Genomic DNA, 27,679 nt, shown 5'->3' on the forward strand with positions numbered 1-27,679 from the left:
ATGAGATCGGATCAATCTGCTGCTGTGAGCTTTATTACATTGGATTTATGTTTGATATGGATATTGTTCACTATATCGATAACAACAATCAAAGGTAAGACATTATAAAAGACAGAGCTGGGTCATCTTAAATAAAATAAAGTTATTTGTTGGTGTCCTTAGTTTCATAAATATCATTATCATATCATTCGTTTCACAGTAAATTTAATGTGTAGCTATACTGTATTTATAGTAAGCCTATAGCCTATTTATACACATTGTAAATTGTGCGGTAGCCTACCAAATTGTGTTGAACACTGAAATCCAACATTTTAAAAATTTATATTTCTGCTGTTGGGTTTTGATAAGGTTATTGGCTACATACATTTTAATTTTAAGGGATGATGAATAGTCTTGAGAGAGATTTCAGTATTATGTAGCCTAAACTGGACCCGTAGGCTACGTGGTTCTGGCGCTTAAAGAACAGGGGTGTCAAACGATAACACTTTATAATAACGTTCAGTTGTAAGTCATTTATAAGTGGTTAGTTAATGATGAACTAATCATTTACAAAACATTCATAAATGATTAGCAAGTGATATACTAACATTTTATGTAGCCTATGTTTTGTAAATTCCGTTACAAGTCATTTACAGTGATTAGTAAATGATTGACTAATGCATTCATAAATTATTAATAAGTGATATGTTCATTATTTTATGTATTTTTTTTAGATTCAGTTATAAGTGATTTACATTTGATTAGTTAATGATTAACTAATCATTTACAAAACATGACTATGCGTTTCATAATACATTTAAAAAAATGTTGTGTTTAGCTCACATCACATGCACAGTGTTTAAAGACTCTGTGTTTCAGAGAAGACAGCTGTCTATACCCTCACCAGTCAGCACTTGCACTGCAGCACACACTATAGTGTTCAACACCTGTTATAGATGATGTGTAAACGCATGAATAAATCATTTCAACACTTTCTGCATCCCCTAATCTAAAGTGTAAACTATTCATCACTTATAAATGTGTTTCACATCATTACTTACCTGTTACAAATTATCTGTATGTGTATACAAGGCATTTACAACACTTTCTGCACCCTCTAATTGCTTCATACATACAAAAAAAAACAAAAAAAACAATTTATTAAACATTTATGAACCGCATTATTCATGTTTTGTAAATGATTAGTTAATCATTAACTAATCAATTGTAAATGACTTACAACTAAATATACAAAACACACATACAATAATGAACCTATCACTTATTAATATGAACGCATAGTCGTGTTTCGTAAATAATTAGTCAATCATTTACTAATCACTTGTAAATGACTTGTTACAGAATTTACAAAACATACATAAAATGTTAGTATATCACTTGCTAATCATTTATGAATGTTTTGTAAATGACTAGTTCATCATTATAAATGACGTACAACTGAACGTTATTATAAAGTGTTACCCACAGGATGTTTCCAATACACAAGATGTTCAATCTTGTGGAAAAGTAACAATTATAACAATGTTATATTGGAAAAGGTTCTTTAGATCATTAAAATGTTCTTTACACTAATAATATAAATAATATAATAGTAGTAAAGTGGTTCTTTTAAGAACGGTTTACTGAAACCACTAATGGTTCTTCTATGGCATCACTGTGAAAATCCCCTTTTTGAGCCTTTATTTTTAAGAGTGTGAGCTATTCGGTGTGACATGGGAAGATGAGATTTCCTCAAAATGTTGATTAATAAACTTCCAACCGAACCAAAACCAAACAGCCTACATCTGATAGAAAAATTCATAAAATTACGATTCAAGTAGTATTGATTGTTAGGCTCATGTCAAGTCACCTTTATTTATATAATGCTTTATATTGTTTCATCCCAGATGCAAACTTCATCAAATATTCAAATCGATAATATTACTGAATATTAAGGTTCTTATAAACCTCAACCAAATAACTGACCTAAACTCTGGTGATAGATATGGAGAGAGAGAGAGAGAGAGAAAAGCTTGGAAGAAACCAGACTCAGTTCTCCTCTGGCCAAATGAATGAACATGGTGTTCTGATTCCAGGCTCCATCAAAAGTCAGATTGTATATTGATATCGTTTCAATTTTTTGTCCATCTCCTTCTGCTCGAAGATTGGAAATGTCGAGCTGGCACTAGGCATTACAGTACAACATCCTAGAAGGGACAGCAAGTTATTTTCTTTTTCCTGTGATTTCACTGATGGCATAAAGTCTTGTCTAAAACTCGAACGCTGAGTTCTTATGAAGACATTCCAAGACACTTAACAGAGAGTTACTACAAGACACTTAACAGAGAGTTACTACAAGACACATGACAGAGGTCATGGAAAATTCACCCTGACTGAATTCATCAAATTCTCTCAAATGCATTTTTGCCTTTAAAAGTCATGATTAAGTATTATAGGTTTAAGAAATCTATAATGTAGTATAATGGACCTGTTTATGATTTGATATATCTCTCTTCACCTCTCTCTTCTACTCTCTATTTTACACCTAATTACAGCTATGTCACATTCAAAAGTAGATTTGCATTACAGATTTGCGCTCATATGAATTATTCCAACCTAATGTTCTTGTCTCTGAAGCATGTGCCACCATATATACCAGTGTGAGTCTATTATCTAACCCTCAAAGAAAATGTATTTATTTTTGACAATCTGAACAGTTTGTCCCTTTCTCAAGGCATTTGGAAAGCAGATTAGATTTAACCCTCTGGTTCGGCGCCCAGACAAAATCTTACTGGAATCTCTTTTCTTTATTTTTTTTAGATCAGTTGTACAGTTCCACAGTTTTAGAGTAAAATGTGTTTTGGAAAATATATATTTCATATAAAAATTTAAAACAGTGTTTTTGTGCAGTTTCCATAACAATAAACTTAAAATTATATTACCTTTTGTAAGTTCACTTTTTAAACTTTACATTTACTTTCACTTTTCATTTTTAGCAATAATCTGTGTCATCTTTAAAAAGAGACCAAACTTAAACCTGTGCTCCAAAGCATTACAGTAAATATTTTCAGGTCTATGCTCAAAAACGAGTATATATATATATATATATATATATATATATATATATATATATATATATATATATATATACATATATAGTACATTTATTTCCTTAAAATGAATAAATAAAAACAGTAATTTTGATCGCCACGCAAGCAGGGTTAAACGAAGGCTTGGATCACAGGGCAATAATTGTTACAGAGTGCTTATCATTTATGTTTTTACTAAAGCCTTAAAAGCCCCAATATCCTCAGTAAACTATAATGTCATTATAGTTCAGTATTGACATGTAAAAGTTCACATGCAAACACATGCTCAAGGTCTTGGAAGAAAAACTAGAAAGACAGTATTATAGCTGCATTTATACCACCCGACTGGATCTTTCTATCTGAATGACATTATTAAATTGCATTTTACCTTAACATATGAAAGCAGAAGATTAACATAAGCATGAAGTGTTGAAAGTGATTTCTCACTTGTATATTGTCCCAGCAGCAGGGCTGGAGCGCAGGCCTTCAGAAGACTGTCAGCTGGGTCACTTTCCATGTGGCAATATGAGCATTTGTCTGCCACAGGTTCTGCAATGCAACGGACAAAACGACTGTCCCAATGGAGCTGACGAAGACAATTGTGGTAAGAGCTTTTTTACAAATACAGACATCTCACATATAGCTTATATATATATATTTGGTCAGAGTATCTCTGAAACGGCAAGGCTTGTGGGTTTCTTGCGGTCTTCAGTGGTGAACCAAAAGCGATCCGAAGAGGGACAAACCATAAACTGGCGACAGGGTGTTGGGCTCCCGAAGCTCATCGATGCACAAGGACAGCGAAGGCTATCCCGACTGGTCCGAGCCCTGTATTTGCTCCCCCTGGCATCTATTTAAAAAAACATGTCTCTTTTCATCTATGCCGATGATAACCAGCTTTCCTTTCCCTTGCAACGCAATAATAAATGTTCTCTTCAGCCACTATTACATTGCCTGAACGAACTTAAGTCATGGCTTTCAAGCAATTTTTACACCTAAATGAAAAAAAATCTGAGTTTATTATGTTTGGCCCCAAGGAAAACTGTGTTTTTGATTTTGATCTTGGCTTCCTCACCCCATACACAGTGTGCGAGGAATCTGGGCTTCCTATTTGACTCCCGTTTAAAGATGGACAAACAGATCTCAGCTGTTGTCAAGTCATGCTTTTAACCTTATCTTCTCAGTAAAGTTAAGCCCTTTTTATCAAGGAGCAATTTTGAAACAGCTATTCATGCTTTTGTAACATCTATGCTTGATTACTGTAATTCGCTGTACTATGGCATTTCTCAGGCTTCCATCTCTCGTCTGCAGTTGGTTCAAAACACAGCTGCTAGACTGCTTGAAGGGAAGCGAAAATATGACCACATCAATTTTAATGTCCCTGTAAGGTGTAATTGTCACCTTATTACACTTGTGGTGTTCCGGGTCAAAAATGACCGGCCTACAAAAAATGACTTATAATCTCTCATTATACTATATTATCACCCAATATTGGATCTGATTAATCGTAGGCCTCATGTATCTGAGAGTAGGCATCTGATGGCACTCTGATTGGTCGGCGGTCACACAGCCCGATAGGCAGCAGAGTGCGATGCACAGTGTGTTGTGACTCATTCCTCCCGCAACCATCATTACAATTTTGTCTGACCTTCTGTAGACGTTCTGTCGGCTCAATCAATCATTTATTTCTAGAGCATGTTTAAAACACAACCAAGGTTGACCAAAGTGCTTTACAAAGAATAAAAGAAACACAAGAAATAAAAATAATATACATACATAACAAACAAGGCAAAATAAGTAATAAGCAATCAATAGAATAAAAGAGAAACCCAGGATGACAAACTATGGAGTGTTTAAAGCCAGGATGCATAAGTAAGTCTTAAGATAAGATTGAAAAATACTGACAGATGGGGCATGCCTAAAGGAAGGAAGGCTATTCCACCAAGTTTTTTTTTTAAGTTTTACTATCTGAGTGTAAGCATCTCATTTTTTGAGTAAAAAAAAAAGCATTATTTATGAATAATTTTGGAAAATATTAAATAAAATCTGATTTTTTTCAGATTTTATTTAATATTTCCAAAATTATTCATAAATAATGCTTTTTTTTTACTCAAAAAATTAGATGCTTACAGCCCTTGGACCTGTGCATGTGTGGATACATGCATACACACGCTACCCAAGCACACACACACACACACACACACACACACACACACACGTTAAAACACGCAAACTATTTTGAGTATTACACACATTCTTTTTCACAGAGAGAAACTTGATCCTACCCTGAACTGCATCTAATATCCATTCATCCATCCATGTGACATTCACACACACACACACACACACACACACACACACGTTAAAACACGCAAACTATTTTGAGTATTACACACATTCTTTTTCACAGAGAGAAACTTGATCCTACCCTGAACTGCATCTAATATCCATTCATCCATCCATGTGACATTCACACACACACACACACACACACACACACACACACACACACACACACAAATACACACACACGACGTGCGCACATGCAAACTGGTTTAGTCTGCAGTGACCCTGTTTCAAAAGAATCTTTCATGTTCTTTGTTTCATCAGTTTTCAGACAAAATATTATGACATTGTGTTTTGGGACTTTGATGTTCTCACAGAAAAAGACGATATTATAGCAGAGTTATAGCACAGACACATATAAATGCCTCACAGAGCCTTGCTTGGCATTCATTTTGTAGCAGCACAATGGTGAAGAAGCTCTCTGTGCATGATGTTCTTCGTCAGATCATTGATCAAGATTCTATTGAGGAGGAGGTGATGCAGGATGGATCTCAGAAGAAAACCTACTTTGCCTCATTGGTGGGGATGAAGACCAGGACAAAGTTGCATCTTTCGACCAGAATTTAACCGTAGCATCAGCTAAGCCCTCATCATCAGAAGACTGCTGCTCATCAGTTGTTTTAAGGTCTCTAGCATCTGGTGGCTTCTTCTTCTGATACATCTTCTATTGCTCCTTCACTGCAAGATCCATCCTGCATCGCCTCCTCCTCACTAGAATCTTGATCAATGATCTGATGAAGAATATCATGCACAGAGAGCTTCTTCACCATTGCGCTGCTACAAAATAAATGCCAAGCAAGGCACTGTGAAAAATTGATGTGTCTGTGCTATAACATCTATATTTGTACATTTTAGTCCCAAAACACAATGTCATAATATTTTGTCTGAAAACTGTGATGAAACAAAGAACATGAAAGAAAGATTCTTTTGAAACAGGGTCACTGCAGACTAAACCAATTTGCATGCACGCGTGTGTGTGTGTGTGTGTGTGTGTGTGTGTGTGTGTGTGTGTGTGTGTGTGTGTGTGTGTGTGTGTGAATGTCAGATGGATGAATGGATATTAGATGCAGTTCAGGGTAGGATCAAGTTTCTCTCTGTGAAAAAGAATGTGTGTAATACTCAAAATAGTTTGTGTGTTTTAACGTGTGTGTGTGTGTGTGTGTGTGTGTGTGTGTGTGTGTGTGTGTGTGTGTGTGTGTGTGTGTGTGTGTGTGTGTGTGTGTGTGTGTGTGTGTGTGTGTGTGTGTGTGTGTGAGTGTGTGTGTTTGGGTGGCGTGTGTATGCATGTATCCACACATGCACAGGTCCAAGAGCTCGATGTTTGCAAGCACACATGCACATATGTGACCCTGGACCACAAAACCAGTCACAAGTAGCACAGGTATATTTGTGGCAATAGCTAACAATACATTAAAATTATCGATTTTTCTTTTATGCCAAAAATCAGTGTAACTTTGTGCAATTTTGTACAAAATAAAAGTTTTTCAAAACAAACTTCCTGGTGAAACATAAAAGTAGACTAGTGTGATCAACAGTGCAATTTGTTTTCAGATTTTATTTCATATTTCCAAAATTATTCATAAATAATGCTTTTTTTAAAAATGAGATGCTTACTCTCAGATAAATGAGGCCTACGATTAGATGCAAATAGAAAAATAAAACCAGTCCTAATTGAAAGGGAACAAGTTGACAAAAAGATTGAATCCAATATTAGGTGATAATATAGCATAACAAGTGATTTATAAGCTATTTTTTGTAGGCTGGTCATTTTTGACCGGGAACATCACAAGTGTTATAGGATTTTGAACACAACACAAGGGCGATAGTAAAACTTAAAAAAAAAACGTGGTGATCGCGCTTTCGCCACTGTTGGACCAAAGCTGTGGAATAGCCTTCCTTCCTTTAGGCATGCCCCATCTGTCAATATTTTTAAGTCTTATCTTAAGACTTACTTATTCGTCCTGGCTTTAAACACTCCATAGTGTGTCATCCTGGGTTTCTCTTTTATTCTGTTGATTGATTATTACTTATTTTGGCGATATATATGTGTATTATTTTTATTTCTTGTGTTTCTTTTATTCTTTGTATAGCACTTTGGTCAACTTTGGTTGTGTTTTAAACATGCTCTAGAAATAAATGATTGATTGATTGAGCCGACAGAACGTCTACAGAAGGTCAGACAAAATTGTAATGATGGTTGCGGGAGGAATGAGTCACAACACACTGTGCATCGCACTCTGCTGCCTATGGGGCTGTGTGGCCGCCGACCAATCAGAGTGCCTATGATGACGACCCCTATACACCGCCGAAAGCGCCTACAAATGGCATGTGAGCATCAGAACTTGACCTTGAAGCAGTGGAAGAAGGTTGGTTTGATTAGTGTCATTTTATTTTACACCACATGGATGGCCATGTACGTGTGCATTTACGATGGCATTTACCTTGAGAACTGTTGGCACCAGGAAGCCAGTGGAGGGAGTGTGATGATCTGGGCAATGTTCTGCTGAGAAACCCTGGGTCCATCCATTCATGTGGACATAAATTTGACGTGTGCTACTTACCTAAAAATTGTTGCAGTCCAGGTAAACCCCTTCATGACAATGGCGTTCCCTGGTGGAAGTGACCTCTTTCAGCAGGATAATGCACCCTGCCACACTGCACACATTGTTCAGAAATGGTTAGAGGAACACGATGAAGAGTTCAAGGTGTTGCCTTGGCCTCCAAATTCCCCAGATCTCATTCCAGTTGAGCATCTGTGGGATGTGCTTGACCAACCATTCTGATCCACAGCGGCTCCACCTCTCAACCTACAGGACTTGAAGGATCTGCTGCTAATGTCTTGGTGCCAGAGACCACAGGACTAGTTGCCAAGAAGAAGTCTGTGTCTTTTTCCAAGATAAACATGGTCCTAAATAAAAGTGTAAAAAGAGTGACAACTAGCCCCTATAAACTGATCTACAGTAGCCTATATTAAAATGGATACAATATTGTATCATTGTTTTATCAATAATGAACTTATGCCTGTATGTATGTGTTTTGTTTAAATGTGTTTGTGTGCTTGTCTCATGTTGACGTCTATCTCATCGCTGTCCATCTCTCTGAAGGGGATAACAGTGGCTGGGCAGACCTCTTCGACCAGACATTTAAAAGGGTTTATCCACAAGAGCTTTCTACAGAGTGCCGTAAATATACACCTAATCCCTAATCATTCATCTCTTGAGTTTGCTGTCTTGCAGTCTCAAAAACGCAATTTAGACAATCCAGTTCTAGACAGTACTGCTTGTATTAGTACAAGCTTTTCCTAAACTAGGCCTATGCCAAATATATCAAGTGCAGTTTTTAATGTCACTTTCAATAGAAGTTCATTATCCACATTTTCCTAAGGATGCTGCATTTTAGATTATGGGAGGCACTTCTGGTTTGTAGAAGTTCCACTCAAAAAGACTGAAACAAATCATTTCAAATCGTAAGGTTGCACTATAAATAATCATTATCCGTCAGTTGGACTGAATGAGCTGTAAAATGTACTTTTCTGAAGTCAGGACAATAACATAACACTTTTATTTTATTTTATTTTAATGTGATATGGTATAACATTTAGCAAGAGCTCTTTCAGTCGCTGGATTCTTTTCCTCCTGTTGTTTTAGTTTTTTCCTGTGTGTTCCGCTGTAACAGTATAAAAAAAAAAAATAAAAAAAAAACTAGCCTATACTGCGCAGTTGTGGTCTGCTCTCCCGATATAATTTATGATATAGCTATTCCATGAATAATTCACTGGAATGCACAAAGAATCTTTCGTTTGGGGTAGCCTGGATTTCATTGTCTGTTGTAGTTTATGCTTAACTTTTAAATTTCCTTTTAATGTTCGATGGTTAAAGGGTGAGTAGAATAATGTCATATTGTACTCAGTTTTGGAAAATGCTTATTATTGCATCCATACAGCAAACCTGCAAATTGTTTACCGTTTAACAAAAGTACTTCCATAATTCATGAAAAGTGTCAAGGGGCATAGGAAAAAGGTGGATAAGGTCAACTCATAATTAAACTTTGAAATATATTTGAAATGTAACCTTAATTTAAAATGAATTTTAATACACTTTTCCACAATGTAAATCCGTGTTCATTTTTAACTATATTTTGATTGTCACTGCACAGAACTACTGTTGAATTTGAATGAGTGTATGTCTGTGTGTATATGTATCTCTTTCCTATTCTACCTTGCAGAAGTGGAGCGGTATCCTGATCGTTGCCAGTGCATTAACAATGAGATCCACTGTGTGCATGTCAGCTTGAGATCCGTTCCACAGGTGTCAGCGAATGTTACCTTCCTGTACGCATCCTTCCATTGCAAATTTGTGTAGTCAAAATGTACAGTAGCCTAGTTCACTGATTCAAAAGATTATGAATTGTTGAAGGTTTAATGCTGCTTTCACGTGCAATTTCCTACTTCCCACTTCTAACGTTGTGATTAGGCTACGAGCTCATCGCATTTAGTACTTTGTTGTCGGAAAGAACAGGAATTGTGGAGGACACCAGGTTATTCTTGCCTAATTCTTGGTAAAAATCTTATTAAAGCCAAAATGTATATAATATTTAATTTTGAATAAAATGTAGCTTCCCATTCGTTGACAACTATATGAAGAGTTCAGATGCAAAAGTCTCTAAGTGCCATCTGAAATTTTCTTCTAGAATGATAATTTTTTATCAAGCTCGTATATTTAAGTTCAGTAGCTAATTTCACTTAAATGGCAATGAAAATTACCTATGAATTGTCAATTGTTAAGTGAAATTAATGAACTTAAATATACAAACTTGATCAAAATGATCATTCTAGAAGAAAATTTCATATGGCACTTAGAGGCTTTTGCATCTGAACTCTTCATATAAACATTCACCATTCTATATAGATAACCAGCTTGCTGACAATTCTGGAATTTATGTCAATAAAAAAGTGACAACGAAATACTGTATATACTAATTACTTAGATAAGTTTAGGCTATATTTTTGGAGGGAAAAGCTTAGTGTTCATGTTTGCATGGGTAGCAACTTTTATTTAATTTCATTTTTGGGATATACTAACTTTTCATTATGTGACCTGTTGGCTGAGTTTGAGTGGTGAATGCTGCGCATCGAGTTGTTCCAGAGGTAACGTAAGTTTCTGAAATATCGACCTCTTTTGAATTGTCAACTGTCTATATTGTAAAATAGTTGCTATAAAGGTGGTAGCGATTCACTACCGAACTAATTAGATGCTACATTCACAGCTGGCGAAATCGCGCTAGCTAACTAGCAAGCAGGCAATGCTAGAAAATTGGTTGAAACAACCAAGATAAAATATAAATAATTACGCTGTGCATATACAAATGAAGACCAGTATAAGCATCGCAAAGGGCCTCTGATACAATATAGACAGTTGACAATTCAAAAGAGGTCGATATTTCAGAAACTTACCTCTGGAACAACTCGACGCGCAGCAATGTAAATTAATGGGGTCCAACGCCCAAATGACAGTGTTTGGAACTAATCCGATATTTAAATCCCGGAAGTAGGCGGTTAAAAGCGCCGCCATTTTTTACAACGGAGGTCTATGGGAGTGTCGCAACTCTTTCTCTCTATGGCTCTGGGCTATACTATTTTCACTGTGTAAAAACATACAATACTTGAAATTATTATGCCTAGGCTATATGTAAATATGCACTACTTCAATGACAAGACAAGGCGATGTAGCTGTTGTGGAAAAAAAACGAATAAAGAATAGTAGTCAAAGGAGCAATTATTCTTCCCTCCGCCATGTTTAGAATTTATGGCATGCCCTACTCGGAAACTCTGGTGTCAAAATCATATCTGACTTTCCCAGTGGTAAATACTTGAGTAGGCGTACGTGTCCAATTTCCGACTAAGGAAATCGTATTTATACGATCATTCCGATAACATGTGAAGGCAGCCAAAAAAACATAACCCAGTAATAAGCTCTAGAGCAGGGTCACGGCCGTGTGGTGAGTTATACAAAATTTCAACTTGAATATCACTATAGTAGTAATCATAAACAGTCTCCTCTCTGGACGTCTAATGGGGTGGGGATAATCCAGATCCTCCTCTCTGGTCATCCAATGGAGTGGGGATAGTCCAGATCCTCCTCTCTGAATGTCTAATGGGATGGAGGGATAGAGTTGTGGGTAGGGTTAGGGTTTGGTTGGATATTCTAGCTCCACCCATTAGGCCCAAATTACATTCGCTCCTCCTCGCTGGATCTCTAGTGAGGAGGAGCTCCACGTAAGCTCCACCCATTTGCTCTACAGTGAGCAGCCTCTCGTCACATTGACACATGGCAATAGCGGGAAATGCGTTATTTGAAAGAAAAAGAGATTGTTTTATTCTTACAGCTATGGTCTGAAAAGTATATTCAGTAAACCAGCAGTGACATGCAAACATGACACGGCTTAACAATTTGAAGAGTGGAAAGACCTTTAGTTTGCAAAATACACTGGAGTAAACAAAAGACAGTATCAGTATAGGCTACAAACAAATTTTCTTTATCATTTATTTTCTTCAGCATACACAAATGAAACACTACTGAGTGTTAAATTGACTATTTGTGTTGCTTTTGGACAGATCATTGAAGAGCAACGAGATTTGCATGTTACCCGATAAAGCCTTCATCAAAAACATAAAACTACAGAGGCTGTAAGTATAAATAAGCATTCATTTCCTCTGATCCGAAAAATGCTACTTATAATTTTTGTCACATAGTGATTGATTTCATAAGACCTTCTCAAGACAACTTTGGTATGCATTTAAGGAGATGCTTTGCTAAGCCGCAAATCAATACAGAGGCTTGTATAATGGAGCTGTCAACCTGTACAGCTAATGCTTGTTTATGTGGTACAAAAACTATTGGTTCCTGCATGAAACTGATTAACGTTTCTGATCAGCTTTCTGTTGAATCCACTGAAGCTTTTATGATGAGGCCATGGTCACCTTCCTTTAAATTGAGCTTGCTGCTGTTTATTAATCTCAGTATTGGCAGGTTTCTGTATAGCATGCCATTAAAGCTGGGATTTTATGTGTTGCCTTATGTTGATTAATGCTTTCTACACTGACAGGCGTGAGGATAGTGGCCACAAGCACTTACAGTACTGTAGATATTTATTGTCAAAAGACATCAGCGTTACACCAATAGAGAAGAATGTTTTTCCTTTTTACAAATAATTTTCATAAAATATTTTTTGTAAAGTCGTCATGATTAAGATTTTGCCATCTTTAGAATGTTTTAATGGAATACACACTATGTTCATACGTTTTGGGAATATAAGCTCACAAGGCTGCATTTATTTGATCAAAAATACAGTAAAATCAGTAATATTGTGAAATATTATAACAATTTAAAATATTTTAAAATGTCATTTATTCCTGTGATGGAAAAGCTAAATTTCCAGTGGCCATTACTCCTTCAGAAATAATTATAATATTCTGATTTATGCTGATTATTAATGTTGAAAACAATTGCTGCTTTATGTTTGTGGAAACATTTCTAAACGTTCAAAAGAACAGCATTTATACATTAATGTAAAAGTCGCCGCTGTTACTTTGATCAAGTAAATTAATCCCTGCTAAATAAAGTTATCAATCTCTTTTAAAAAAACAACAACAACTTTATAACCCCACATTTTTAATGGTAGTGTAATTTAATATACTTTTGTAATTTAATAGATTTTTTAAAATATACAGTAATATAAAATAATTTAGTTTTCCCTATCCAGAGATAAAAACATCAGTTAGAGACCATCCAATGGACCAATGTCCATTTCATGCTTTTTGGCACAAGACAAAACATAAAAAATATTTGTGATTTACATATTGCTTGCAAAAAAAAAAAAAAAAAAAAAACTAGACATACAAACAGCTAGCCTAAACTGCGACCCCTCGACCCACTGATGAGAGTGATGGAGGTAGGAGGGATAGAAAAAGATCAGAAATTACATAGAAAACTATTACTGGAGATGAATGAAATGATTTTTGTATTGTGAGTTATACCAGAGTACATGGTTATTGAACACCAGGTGCATTAAGTCATTGCCATTTTCAAAAATACTGAAAGTGCTGCTTTTAATAGAAGATTTTGATAGTTTAAATGTTCAACTTATTTTAGAACAAACAAAGTTATGCAAGCTATGTAATTACTTCATTTTGCTCTTTTCTTCCGCCTGAGGAGGACTGGGAACACCACTCTGACATATTCATAAAAAAAAAAGAGACAATCTTGTAAATGGATGTTTCAATGCTCTCAAGCCTTGAAATGGCTTGGCATTAAATCAAACAGTCATTGTGCAGCTTTTTTGTGTGCTATTTCAGTGAATCTGTTTTTTTTAGTTCTGTCAAGGAGAAAAGCTATTTTGTCGTATTTATTTGCAGTGTTGGGTCTCAGAAACGGCACTGAGAGTAGAGTTTTACCATTAGAGCTGTGTGTACAGTAGATACACTTCAATGTTTAGGTTCTGTTCCATATAGGTTAATGGAGTTTTTTCTTATATAAATGATACATTTCATGATTAATTATCAATGGCCCATTCCCTAATTCATAATTCAAATCCCTTAAATATTTAATATTGTAGGTGACTGTCAACTCGAAAACACTACGTACTTGTGCAGTTACACTTGTGTGATGACGCTCACATGTCACAGGCAGAGGATGTGGAAACTGCCCTGATGAGGCATTCATTTTAGCGCCTCCAATATTCCAATATTTATACATTCTTAGATGAATTTTTGGTTGAGGACACTTAGTTTTGGATACAGTACTGATGGCAAAGGATGGCATGACTATATGCGAGTTGTTCTAGTATTCTGTGATATGATGGAGGTGTGGGAGGTGGAGTAAAATACATTTGCGGAGATTTATTAAAGATAAATAAAGGATATGAGGCAGGCTGAAGGTACAGGCGTTGGTCAGAAACACAGTGAGGCAATCTATTGTCATAAAAGTGCAAATCAGCAATCCAAAAACCAGTCAAAATGGCTTATCACAAAGTGTTTATGATAGTTTAGTCTATGGCTCGAGTCCCTCCTTCAACAAACATGATTTTTTTTTTATATACAGTGCTATGCATACGTTTAGACACCCATACTAAAATTGACTAAAAAGAGGAATAAAAAATCATCTTTTGGAAACTGAACTTAATGCCTTAATTTAAAAAATTAGGAAAAATCCAACCTTTAATGACACCAATTTTCTTTGTGAATGAATAATGTATCGTAAATAAATAAATATTCTTCCTTAAAATACAGGGTGCATAAGTTTGGACACCCCTATGTTAAATTCCCATAGAGGCAGGCAGATTTTTATTTTAAAGGCCAGTTACTTCATGGATCCAGGATACTATGCATCCTGATAAAGTTCCCTTGGCCTTTGGAATTAAAATAGCCCCACATCATCACATAGCCTTCACCATACCTAGAGATTGGCATGGTTTTATTTCCGTTAGCCTAATAGCTAGTTTGATTTGCATTGAGAGATGATCTTATGGAAAGTACTCCATGCCAATATCTAGGTATGGTGAAGGCTATGTGATGATGTGGGGCTATTTTAATTCCAAAGGCCAAGGGAACTTTATCAGGATGCATAGTATCCTGGATCCATGAAGTAACTGGCCTTTAAAATAAAAATCTGCCTGCCTCTATGGGAATTTAACATAGGGGTGTCCAAACTTATGCACCCTGTATTTTAAGGAAGAACATTTATTTATTTATGATACATTATTCATTCACAAAGAAAATTGGTGTCATTAAAGGTTGGATTTTTCCTAATTTTTTAAATTAAGGCATTAAGTTCAATTTCCAAAAGATGATTTTTTATTCCTCTTTTTAGTCAACTTTAGCATGGGTGTCTAAACTGCATAGCACTATATATATATATATATATATATATATATATATATATATATATATATATATATATATATATATATATATATATATATATATATATATATATATATATATATATATATATATATTAACAGTTTGGTTAACCTGTTAAACACAACTAGCTGTTGACCAAATTGCTGATTGTTTTGTTTTCTTCCTCAGGTTTCTCCAGGATAATTGCATTCTCACTGTTTCCATTCACGCTTTTAGTGGACTATATAAGCTGCAAAAACTGTAAGTGTTTTTGTGTGTGTGTGTGTGTGTGTGTGTGTGTGTGTGTGTGTGTGTGTGTGTGTGTGTTTTAAGTGTAATACTGTATATAAAAAAAATCACATTAAACAGACAGGAATAGTCAAGTCACCCTTATTTTTTTTTATAGCACTTAGATTGTTTCAAAGCAGCTTCACAATACTAAACTGGAAAGTATTAATGATGCAAACAAACGTCATCAAATTCTGCTGTAATGCAGCTGTAGCAAGATCATACTGTTATTATTCAGCTCAATTCAGCTCAATAAAATTCCTCAATTATAAAAAGTTCAATTCAGTGAATAGCCTACAACAATATTTTTTTGTCTTTGTTAAAACTTCCCTCATTCTGAGTAAAGCTCAACATCATTTATTGTTCTCGTGTTGCAGATCTTTGAGCCAGAACTGCATCTCCTTGCTTTCACCTGGAGTCTTCAGTGATCTTCATAAACTCAAGTGGCTGTGAGTACAACCATCAACAAGCTGTAAATGCTGATGTTTATGCTATATAATGCTTAAATTAAACTGCAAACATCCAAAGTCCTGATGATTCTGTTGTTTACATGAGTCATATAGACTATCTAAAATGTTTTGCAACAGCAGTATATCCCTTTTCTTAACTTAAATTTTTGTGCATAAGTACACAATACATATAGAATATTTTGACCAAGAATAAAATCTGTATTAAAGGGATAGTTCACCCAAAAATGAAAATTCTGTCAGTAATCACTCACCCTCATGTTGTTCCAACCCCGTAAGACCTTCGTTCATCTTCGGAACACAAATTAAGATATTTTTGATTAAATCTGAGAGCTGGATCACTCCTCCATAAACTTCTAAGGGACTGAAACTTGCTGGCCCAGAAAAGTTATTAAAGAGATTGTTAATATAGTCCAAGTGACTACAGTGGCTCAATCTTAAGTTTATCAAGCGACGAGAATACTTTTTGCGCGCTAAAAAACAACAAAAATAACGACTTTAATCCACTATTCATTTCCTTCTCTCTCGGCCTCGAGTGAGTTAACGTAGTGTTTTTGCGCAGTTGTAACTTTTATTGTTGTAGTACATTAAAATGGATTCAAAATTCATAGCATATGTTATTACAATTTAGGGTTGTTAATATTTAGTCTCTTAAGCTTAACAATGCTGTATATTTTATCAAAAAAGTTGACAGTACAGTTCCAATAAAAACAGTCATATTGTGAAATATTATTATAATTTAAATAGTTTTTACTGTGCCTTTTGATCAGTTTAATGCATCCTTGCTGAAGGATATTCATTTCCTTTAAAAAAAAATACAAATAAAAATCTTAAATTTTAAATGGTATTGTATCTGCACTGAATCTACGAGTTATTCATTTATTAAATTAATTAGTCCATTAGTTTGGCTGGTGGTTCAGGAACATTTTTGCAAGTTTTGAAATGTTATTTTATCTTCAGGATTTTGGATGACAATCCCATAACAACAATTACAGCCAACACATTTACTGGTCTGAACTCCCTCTTCTTTCTGTAAGTCTTCATCCATCCTCATCTATGAAGTGCTGTTGATTTCCTTCTTTTGTAATAACAAACCCCATTATTTGTGTGTGAAGCGCTGTCCTTCAGAATCAGTGAGTTTTAATCAAGTTGCTTCAGTCACAAAAAATATTGCTCTGAAAAATATATTTGCATTTTAAATGATTTAAGTCTGTGCACTGTAGTTTTAAGTGTCTGTGGCTCACCTCATCTGAACATCTGTACAGGTCAATGGTAAATACCTCTCTAGAACAGCTCCCCCCCGCCAGACTCTGCACCCATATGCCCTTACTCAGCTGGCTGTAAGTATCCACTTCTCTTTTACGTACTATAGCTGTCATGGTTTACAGGATTTTGAATTCAGTTCAGTTAGGAAGATGCTGGCAGCGAGACAGATCATGTTTGAAACTGAGCTGGGTCACTCCGAGACAACTCAACCTGAGGTCTCCGGCTCACATTTTTTAATTTTGTTAATATTTATTTTTTCTGAAGAAAGACAAACATTAATAGTAATGAAAGTCAAAATATCAAATGCCATGGATAAATATTTAGTTTATTGAGTAATCCACTATTTTGTCGAGGGGGTCAAAATGACAATTTTCACCAGAGAAATTAACTATAGAAAGATGGCAGCATCATTATTTTATTTTTACAAATAGATAGGTAAAATATGTTGTCTTTAGCAATCCTTGTTACCAATGGAGACAGTTCAAAAATAAGGAGAAGCATTTGTTATGGGTTTTGTCCCCTACGTTGGCATGCCTTTAACTCAGAAAGCAATAAAGATATCGTAATATTCAGTGTTATATTTTTTTGTTATTTATATAGCTCATTTTATACAAATTGGAAATTGAAAGTGCTTTAAAAGAAATCAAGTTTAAAGTTCATTTACCATAAGTAAAAATGAAGAACTGAATAGAGTGCTGCAGGGATGACGTCAAAACACGGCAAAATTCGCCAATGTTTCCCTCAAGATTTCCCTATGGGGTTTTATCAATGAATTAGTAAAATAAGATCTAAAGTAAACATAATGTGACAATATTTGAGCGTTTTATATATATATAAACATAATGAAACTTAGTAAAAAATATTTTGTGCATATGTGTAGGCTACATTTCTTCTTGCAGCATTAGTTTTTTTGTGGCTCTTTTAAGATCCCAGACAGGTTTAAATGTTACCTGGGGCTCATCCTTCTTGCTCTCATCTTTGTGTAGTACAAGAACAGCATGTACTCTGTCGCTAATGCAGCGTTATTCTCTCCTTGGCCATGGTGTCCGTCTTTGACAGCCAAGAGCAACAGGATGAGGCTGGATTTCACTGATATGCCGATGTGTTTAGGTGTAACCAAATAGTCTTAGGCCTTCAGCTGTCATGCTACCTTTTAATATGGTGTATATATGTCACATGTACATGTCAACATGCCTGTATTATATTTACTGAAATTTTGTATATCCAGCATTTTTATTTGCATTTTTAATTCTTACTCATCATTTTATGGCATGCTCTCTTGAAGGGATTTTGAGGGGAATCGTATTACGACGTTGGGCTTGTCAACTTTACTCGCTTGTGAACATCTTACTGTGCTGTAAGTATTATCAAATACGGTGTCCTTATTCAGCTAAAGAGAAGTGAACAGCAAAAAAGTTAGAAGACATTAGTCATTTTCAGTTTTAGTTTTATCCCAAAACTTTGGAGCCCACTGTATGTTTATGTTCTTAGTTTCTCTATTTTAAGCTTTAGCTGATAAAAGTTTAGCTGACAAGTTCCAAATCAGGGCCCTTTCAGTGAGGTTTATAATCTTAAGTCTTCTCATGCTTGGTGGTTTTTAGGTCACTGAGAGCCAATCTCATCAAGAGTTTGCCGGAGAAAACCTTCCGATCCCTGCGCATGATGGGAGACCTGTGAGTGACAATGAAACATTGTTGTGAATGAGTGTGTGCATGGAAATAAGGGAAAAGAGAAAGGCACTATGATGCTTCTAAAAATTATTATATCGTTTGACATGCCCATGTCGCTTTTGCAGAGATCTGTCCAGTAACTTGATAAAGGAACTGCCAATCAGTATTTTCAAGGATTTACCCTCACTGCAAATTCTGTGAGTAATAGAAGTTGGATGAATACATTTTATTTCAAATGTAAAAATGTAAATATGAAAATCTGGTGCAGATCTTTATAAAGTATATATACATATGTACATATTATTGGCCTGGTGTTTTCTCATTTGTAGGAATCTGTCCCAAAACCCACTGGACCACATCCACCCAGGCCAATTTAACCACCTAATTCAGCTCCAGTCTCTGTAAGTAACAGCGGTATCTAAGGTTTTCATGAGATTTTTTTTAACAATATATGTTATTACATTTTCTATGCTGTAGTAACCACACAACAAAAGTTGTTCTCCGAGTCGAGTTAGTTAACAAACAGCAGACCAAGCTATGTGCCAGATTGTAGTATTTACTGAAGCTTAGAGCTTGCAGGAGACTGGACAATGGTCAGCGGAATAACCAAAGGCTCTTGAACACTAAAACGTCAATATTCTGTTTCTGCAGTGGCCTGGAGGGAGTGGAGATCCCAAATATCCAGACAAGCATGTTCCGGACCATGGATAATCTCTCCCACATGTGAGTATCTCATTCTGCTTTGGATTTTTTTTTAATCAAACCTGCAAACTCACAAGAGGTGAAAATGTGACATGTTTACAAATTAAATCATTGTAGGCTGGTGTGGGGGCATCCCAGATGATTTTTTTTTTTTTGTGATTTTAAAATGTAAACAAGGCATTCTGGTGCACACTGACAAGAAAATAAAAATAAAAGACAACATTGGCTTCAAGTAAATAAAATAAAAAAACAGCACACATTTATTGACACCACTTAACTTGAACTGTTTGCCACACCGGCCACAACTTGCTACATCAATACAAATCTTGTATCTTGTCTGGTCTAGGGGTGGGCGATATGACAAAAATATCATATCACGATTTTTGTCAGGAAAAATCTTTTTCATGTTGGTTTTACTATTTTGCAAGTGACTAAGCATTACAGCCAAACGAATGTCCCTATTTTAAAAACAAAGCCTTACAAGGTAACACATTTTTTTAAATCTTTGTCATTATTTTCTTTGTTATTAAAAGATAAGAACAAAGATACACATTACATATACTCAACATATAATACAATAATGAAATAAACAGGGCTTTTTTTTATTTGTCAGCTACAGTAGGTGTATTTAACAGAAGCATTTAAGAAATAAATTAAATAAACAAATTAAAAATAAAACTCTACATAGACTTCAGTATAAATTATACATTGATACTTATTAAAGCTACTATTAAACTTCTCAGAGCAGTGAGTTATTTTCTCTTTGTTTTTTGTTGTTTTATTAACATTAAAGGGATAGTGTCATAATTTGTTTTAAACCCAAATAAGTTTCTTTCTTCTGTTGAAAATAAAAGTTATTTTGAAGAATGTGGCTAACCAAACAGTTGCTGGTCCCCAGTGACTTCCATAGTATATCTTTTCACATTCTTCAAAATATCTTCTTTTGTGTTCAGCACAAGAAAAGAAATTAATACAGGTTTGGAATTACATTAGAGTGAGTAATTAAGGACATCATATTCATTTTTGGGTGAACTATGCCTTTAAGGACAACTATCCGCTTTTACTGTTACTTTTGATCAAATTAATGCATTCTTGATTAAAAAAAAGAGTAATAATAAAAAAAAAAAAAAAAAAATCGTATTGACTCCAGACAACACCGGCACACGGACACGGACACACCGACATGGAAACATGGAAACCTGTCACCGTCACGGACAAACCAGTATGGATACCGACATCGGCACGGACACCGGCACAGGCACGCACACGGACATGGAAACATGGGAATGACATGGAAACCTGACACGGACACACCGGCACAGACAGCGGCACCAGCACAGAGACAGACAACAGCATAGACACCGGCACGGACATTGACACAGGCACTGGCACGGACAGCGGCATAGGCACGCATACCGATGTGGAAACATGGAAATGACATGGAAACCCGGCACGGACACACTGGCATGGACAAACCTGCACGTGCACCGTCATGGACACACCAGCACGGACACACCATCATGGACACCGACACGTACATTGGCATGGAAAATGGCACCAGGATGGACACAGATACTGGCACCGGAACGAACATCTGCACCAGCATGACACAGGCACGGACACCGGCACAGACACACGGGCATGGACACCAGCACAGACACCGGCACAAGCACGCACACCGACATGGAAACATGGAAACGACATGGAAAACCGGCACGGACACAGGCGTGGACATCGCCACGGACATGGACACTGGCACAGACATAGACACTTGCACCGGCACATACATCGGCACCAGCATGGACATGGACACAGGCACGGACACACCAGCATGGACACCTACACGTACATCGGCACGGACAATGGCACCAGGATGGACACAGATACTGGCACCGGCACTGACATTGACACAGGCACAGACACCGGCACGGACACTGGCATGGACACTGGGACGGACGCACCGGCATGGACACGGGCACGGACACCGGCACGGACAGCGGCACAAGTACGCACACCGACATGGAAGCGACATGGAAAACTGGCACGGACACAGGGATGGACATCGGCACGGACATGGACACTGGCACGGACATGGACACTCGCACCGGCACATACATCGTCACCAGCATGGACATGGACACAGGCACAGACACGGACACACCGGGACGGGCACCGCCACGGACACGGACACCTACACAGGCACAGACACGAGCACACCGACATGGAAACCCGTGCACAGACACCGGCACCCACACCAACACAACAAAAAACTTTACACATGTTTAATATACTGCGCATACAGTGGTGGGGGCGGGGGTTGGGTTCGGAGGCCACACACCACCACTGCATATCATGATAATAGTTGGTTGTCTTTAAAAGCGTGTAAATTACTGTCAAAATAAAAATATTTTTACATTTAAATGTTTCATTTATAATAATATAATATATGATACAATGAATAAAATATATTATACAAGTTAATAGTACTACCAGCTGTATGAAAAAGGTTAACTATTTTTTACAATTCCCTTAGGTGCCACTAGAATCACAGAAATTACACACATCAGTGTGAATTTGTAAACACATAACATAACATGAATATTAATATTTAAAATGTAAATATTTTAAAATATTAATTCAATATTGATATACATTTTTTCTCAGATATTTCAAGAAGTTCCAGTACTGTTCTTACGCCCCACATGTCCGGAAGTGTAAACCAAACTCAGATGGTCTCTCATCTTTTGAGGATCTGCTTGCTAACGTGGTCCTCCGTGTGTCTGTGTGGGTCATGGCTTTCATCACCTGCTTTGGGAACCTCTTTGTTATCGGGATGCGGACTGTCCTGCGGGCTGAGAACAACCTGCATGCCCTCTGCATCAAGGTTTTGTGCTGTGAGTACCTGACGTATACATTTTACCATTGCCCACATTATATTAAACACTAAATATGCTTTACAGTCTGAGTTAAAAGCATGTATACTTAAAAGGCCAAGTCTTTTAAGATACCAGCATTAATGACACCGGAGGGCACAAACATCTGTTTTCAGGGTTTATTTGTGCTATAATTGGCTGAGTGTTATGAAACCAACATGACGAAAGCAGAAGCAGCTGGCACTCCAAGAAGAAACCGTTTTCTAGGACACCAAGCTCTCAAAGTGTTCCTGCACCCATAATGTCTTCTCAATTACATCAATTACATATGGCAAGGACGCAAGCTATCTCTTAATTTTTCTATTTATCTTAAACATGATGTGGGTTTCGTCTTACTAAAGAACTCGGTCCAATTATGCTTTCCGCATTCAAAAAGGGATGTGTGAGAGCAGTTGACAATATTATTTCGAACTGGAAGAGCACTGCCTGAGATGTTTAAAAACCCTTTTCTCCAGGTCCTCTTGCTGTCTGTCTCCTTTAACCAAAGTGTCCCACTGTTGACATCTCCCGCCTGACATTCAGCTTGAAAGGCTGTTGTGATCAGACGGGAAATCTATAAACCTGTATAAGTTCTATTCACACAGGATTCCCTCTCTATTACAATCACCTTCAGTAATCAATTCTAACTCTGGAGTTCCTGGGCTGGTGCCATTAATCAATGCACCCATGTTTGGCATGGGAAAGGTTTCTATTTTAGCCTTCATTGTTATTACCATGTGCCTCGGTCACGCACCTGTGCTATCCTATGCCTAGTAAAAATTGATTTCTGGCCTGCTGGGGTTGTGATTTATCTTTTAAAAATAACATTTTATATGTGCAGGAAATGCTCCAACATTCTGGCACAAGACCAAATTGTAAATCTGGGTTTTTAGGAAGCTATTTGTTCATTAATGAGTTCTGCTTCTGTTATCCAATGAGTAATAGATAAAACTATTTACCACAATGCTTCTTTTTAGAAGCATTTAGAAGCTTTTGTGGTAAAGCTATTTACCACAATGCTTATTTCTGTTATCCAATGAGTAATAACTAAAGCTATTTACCACAATGCTTATTTCTGTTATCCAATGAGTAATAACTAAAGCTATTTACCACAATGCTTCATTTATCCCTAGGTGCAGATTGCCTGATGGGGGTCTATCTGTTTTTTGTGGGGGTCTTTGATATGAAGTTCCGTGGCGAGTACAACAAGAACGCTAAGCTGTGGATGGAGAGCCTGGAGTGTCGTACTATTGGCTTCCTGGCTATGCTGTCCTCCGAGGTTTCCGTCATGCTGCTCACTTACTTGACCATAGAGAAATTCCTAGTCATTGTTTTCCCTTTCAACCACCTGCGACCAAGCAAGTGCCAAACATTTGCCGTCTTGACCTCTATATGGCTGCTAGGTATCTCTATAGCTGCAGTGCCTCTGCTTAATGAGGACATGTTTGGGAATTATTACGGACACAATGGAGTGTGTTTCCCTCTTCACTCTGAGCGTCTGGAAAAGCCCATTGCACAGGGATATTCCACTGGAATTTTTCTTGGTGAGTTCTGGCAATGGTGAAAAATATTTGATTTAGTTATGAAGATTAAAGGAGTCATAGCTTTTATTGTTCTTTTGAAATAAAAAGTTACTCTAATCCAATAGCCTTCCCAGCACACATAGATCATTTATTGATTTTTGTTGTTGTTGTTGTTGTTGTTGTTGTTGTTGTTAAGAATATACCATTCAAAAGTTTGGGATCTGTAAGATTGTTGATATATCATGTAATATTTAATTTAGGAAACCTTAAAGGGATAGTTCACTTTGAAATTAATTTATGATATGTTTTAGCTTACCTCAAGGGCATCCAAGATGTAGGTGTCTTTGTTTCCGCAGTAGTTTCAATTTTGATATTTTTAGGTCAAACCGTTCTTGTCTGTCAGTCATATAATGCAGGTCGATGGTCACTGTCTCAAAACACAAGCACAGAGTCCAAATTAAAACAATTCCCCATCGTCCAAATGAAACAATTCCCCATCATAAGTACACATTGATGGCCTAAGACACGAAACGAGCGGTTTGTGTGAGAAAACGAACAGTATTTATATCGTTGTTATCTCTTGAAAACAGCACACGTCCAAATGATCTGACGGCGCGGGCGGGTATAGATATATACATAGATGTCGCCTTGGCTACTGCAGTTCATTGGAACGAAACCGTAAACCGTTCAAGAGATAACAACGATATAAATACTGTTCGTTTTCTCACACAAACCGCTCGTTTCGTGTCTTAGGCCATCAATGTGTACTTATGATGGGGAATTGTTTCATTTGGACGATGGGGAATTGTTTTAATTTGGACTATGTGCTTGTGTTTTGAGACAGTGACCATCGACCAGCATGAAATGACTGACAGACAAGAACGGTTTGACCTAAAAATATCAAAATTGAAACTACTGCGGAAACAAAGACACCTACATCTTGGATGCCCTTGAGGTAAGCTAAAACATATCAAAAATTAATTTCAAAGTGAACTATCCCTTTAACTAACAAATGTGTACAAAAATACAATGATAAAAATTGTGGAATATGGCCTCTTTAAAGGAACACTCCACCGTTTTTTGAAATAGGGCTTATTCACCTTCTTTCCTACATTTAGATGTGGACAAATGTATTTTTGTCTCAGTGCATGCATTGTTTTAGTTTGACAGGGTCGGCGCTGTCTTAGCTTAGCATAATGAATGGAATCCTTTGTTGCCAGCTAGCATGTCCTGAGTAAAAGTGATATAAAAACACCTAATTACTTCTTGTGGCCTGCGTATTTACAACGAGTACAAATAGCGATGCAGATTAACACTAGGCGATTTCCTAGGCAGATATTGACTTATATATCAAGGACTATATTAGGGGGAAACACAGGCGAAGCACTCTGCCCAAGTAGCCGGGCTTCGCCTGTGCTTCCCCCTAATATAGTCCCAAGTCAATATCTGCATAGGAAATCGCCTAATGTTAATCTGCATCGCTGTTTGTACTCATTGTGAATACGCAGGCCACAAGAAGTAATTAGGTGGGTTTTTTTATATTTTATATCACTTTTACTCAGGACATGCTAGCTGGCAACAAAGGATTCCATTCATTATGCTAAGCTAAGACAGCGCCGACCCTGTCAAACTAAAACAATGCATGCACTGAGACAAAAATGCATTTGCCCACCTATCTAAATGTAGGAAAGAAGGTGAATAAGCCCTATTTCAAAAAACGGTGGAGTGTTCCTTTAAAACAGAGAAATGTCTCAACCTCAATAGTCTGAAGAATGTCTGTCTTGTTTTTGTGCCACATTCTGTTAACTGCTGCTGATGATGGCACTCGTTTATTAATGAAACCAACCATACTGAATTGATGAAAGCTATTTTCCCGTGCATTGAATTATATTCTCTTAAATGGGGAGGATGCAGACCTGGAACAGGCAGCTGTAAGCCCCTGTTGTTCCTAATGCGTCCAGTAGGGGGAGGCTGTACAGTATGAGCCAGACCAAATCTAGAAATGACACGAATATAAGAGGTTATTAAAGGTGCTCTAAGCGATGTTGGGTGACGTCACTTCTTGCTGACGTTCGAAGTATTGTCAAACAAAACGGAGGCTAGCTCGACCCTCCCTCCTCCTCATCCCGTCCCTTCCCTTCCGTGCTTCCTGAAACAGGCTTTTCCAATGTAAATTCGGGACTTTGCGCGTTCCTTCTCCTTTTCCCTCTTCTTTGATATTTGTTCATCAGAACGTTGTCTCTTTGGTCGTGTGTCGGCCATATCAAAATTCAAGAGAATATAATTCTAACGTTAGTCGTTGTCTAGGACATCTCTCCTCTAACTTCCCTCTTCATGCTTCTCTCTCCACCACTCCCCACACCCCCCTTCATGTGTACGTGCACTAACCCCCCAACCCCCACCCCCAAATCATTCTTGTTGGTTATAGGCTGGAACACTGTTTGTTATGTTTCGTGGTCCAGGTTGGCCCAGTTTGTTTTTGTTGCCGTTTTTGGAGCCTGGGCCGTCTACAGAGACCGTGTTTTTTTACAGTGTGTTCAGGGGACAGGCAGCTAGCGGATAGTGAGGAGATGTTTGCTGGATGTGACAAAAAATGTTTCAGCCTAAAAAACGCATGACATCGCTTAGAGCACCTTTACCTAATTTGCTACAGTTATTGTTGTTCAGCAATCGTGCTACGTTGCAACATTTATAATTTACCGACGATTGCTCCAGGTCTGCAAGCCTCCCTTTTCTTGTATGCTCAGTTTTAAGAAACCTTTTAGTCACAGTACAGAAATGGCCTTGACCTGTTTTCATTATGCTTTGTGCTGTTTTTCAATCAGAGTTTTATGTTTATACTTGTAGGACTTAACCTGGTGGCCTTCCTCATCATTGTCGTCTCCTACTCCAGCATGTTTTACTCCATCTACAAAACAGGCATTGATGCCACAGAGCTGCGTGGACGGCTGCACAGGGACGTGGCTATGGCACATCGCTTTTTCTTCATCGTGTTCTCTGACGCCCTCTGCTGGATTCCCATATTCCTGGTCAAAATCCTCTCCCTGCTGGAAGTTAAGATACCAGGTTAGTTGGTCCTTAAAAAATTAAATGAAGAAAAAATGTGCGTAGGCTACATATAGAAAAGGTATACAAGCAAAAATGCATTCACAAATATTAATATGAGTAATTTATAAGTGCCACTTAGATTTTAGATTTTACTAAAACTACACAAAAGACTTACTAAACAAACAATACAATGCACTCAATATTTTACTTAAGTAAAATATCTCTTATCTTTCATGTTTCTCTCAGGAACAATCACATCATGGGTGGTGATCTTCATCCTTCCCATCAACAGTGCCTTGAATCCCATCCTGTACACGCTGACCACCAGTTTCTTCAGAGAACAGGTGGAACTTTTATGGTGCCATAGACAGCCAAGACTCAAACAGGACCGCAAGAGCTTCACCAGCTCTGTTATTTACATGGACCCTTCAAGGTCTTCTTACTACCACCCACAGACATCTATCTTAGTCAGAGATGCCAGTTATAGATGA

The 27,679-nt window shown here is 37.0% G+C and overlaps 1 protein-coding gene across 1 annotated transcript; it reads left to right on the plus strand.

The window, feature by feature from the left end:
- On the plus strand, positions 1-27,679 carry rxfp2b (relaxin family peptide receptor 2b; the record flags this gene model as incomplete). The annotated part of the gene is made up of 18 exons (XM_081370857.1): positions 1-94; positions 3,535-3,672; positions 8,519-8,596; positions 9,639-9,744; positions 12,028-12,099; positions 15,502-15,573; positions 15,978-16,049; positions 17,028-17,099; positions 17,333-17,407; positions 18,619-18,690; positions 18,935-19,006; positions 19,129-19,200; positions 19,333-19,404; positions 19,655-19,726; positions 22,370-22,599; positions 23,751-24,161; positions 26,988-27,206; positions 27,435-27,679. The coding sequence occupies 18 exons, from the start codon at positions 1-3 to the stop codon at positions 27,677-27,679; spliced, it is 2,244 nt and encodes a 747-aa protein (XP_081226983.1).

Source organism: Scardinius erythrophthalmus, assembly GCF_964197995.2.
Source record: "Scardinius erythrophthalmus genome assembly, chromosome: 7".
NCBI classification, from domain to species: domain Eukaryota; kingdom Metazoa; phylum Chordata; class Actinopteri; order Cypriniformes; family Leuciscidae; genus Scardinius; species Scardinius erythrophthalmus.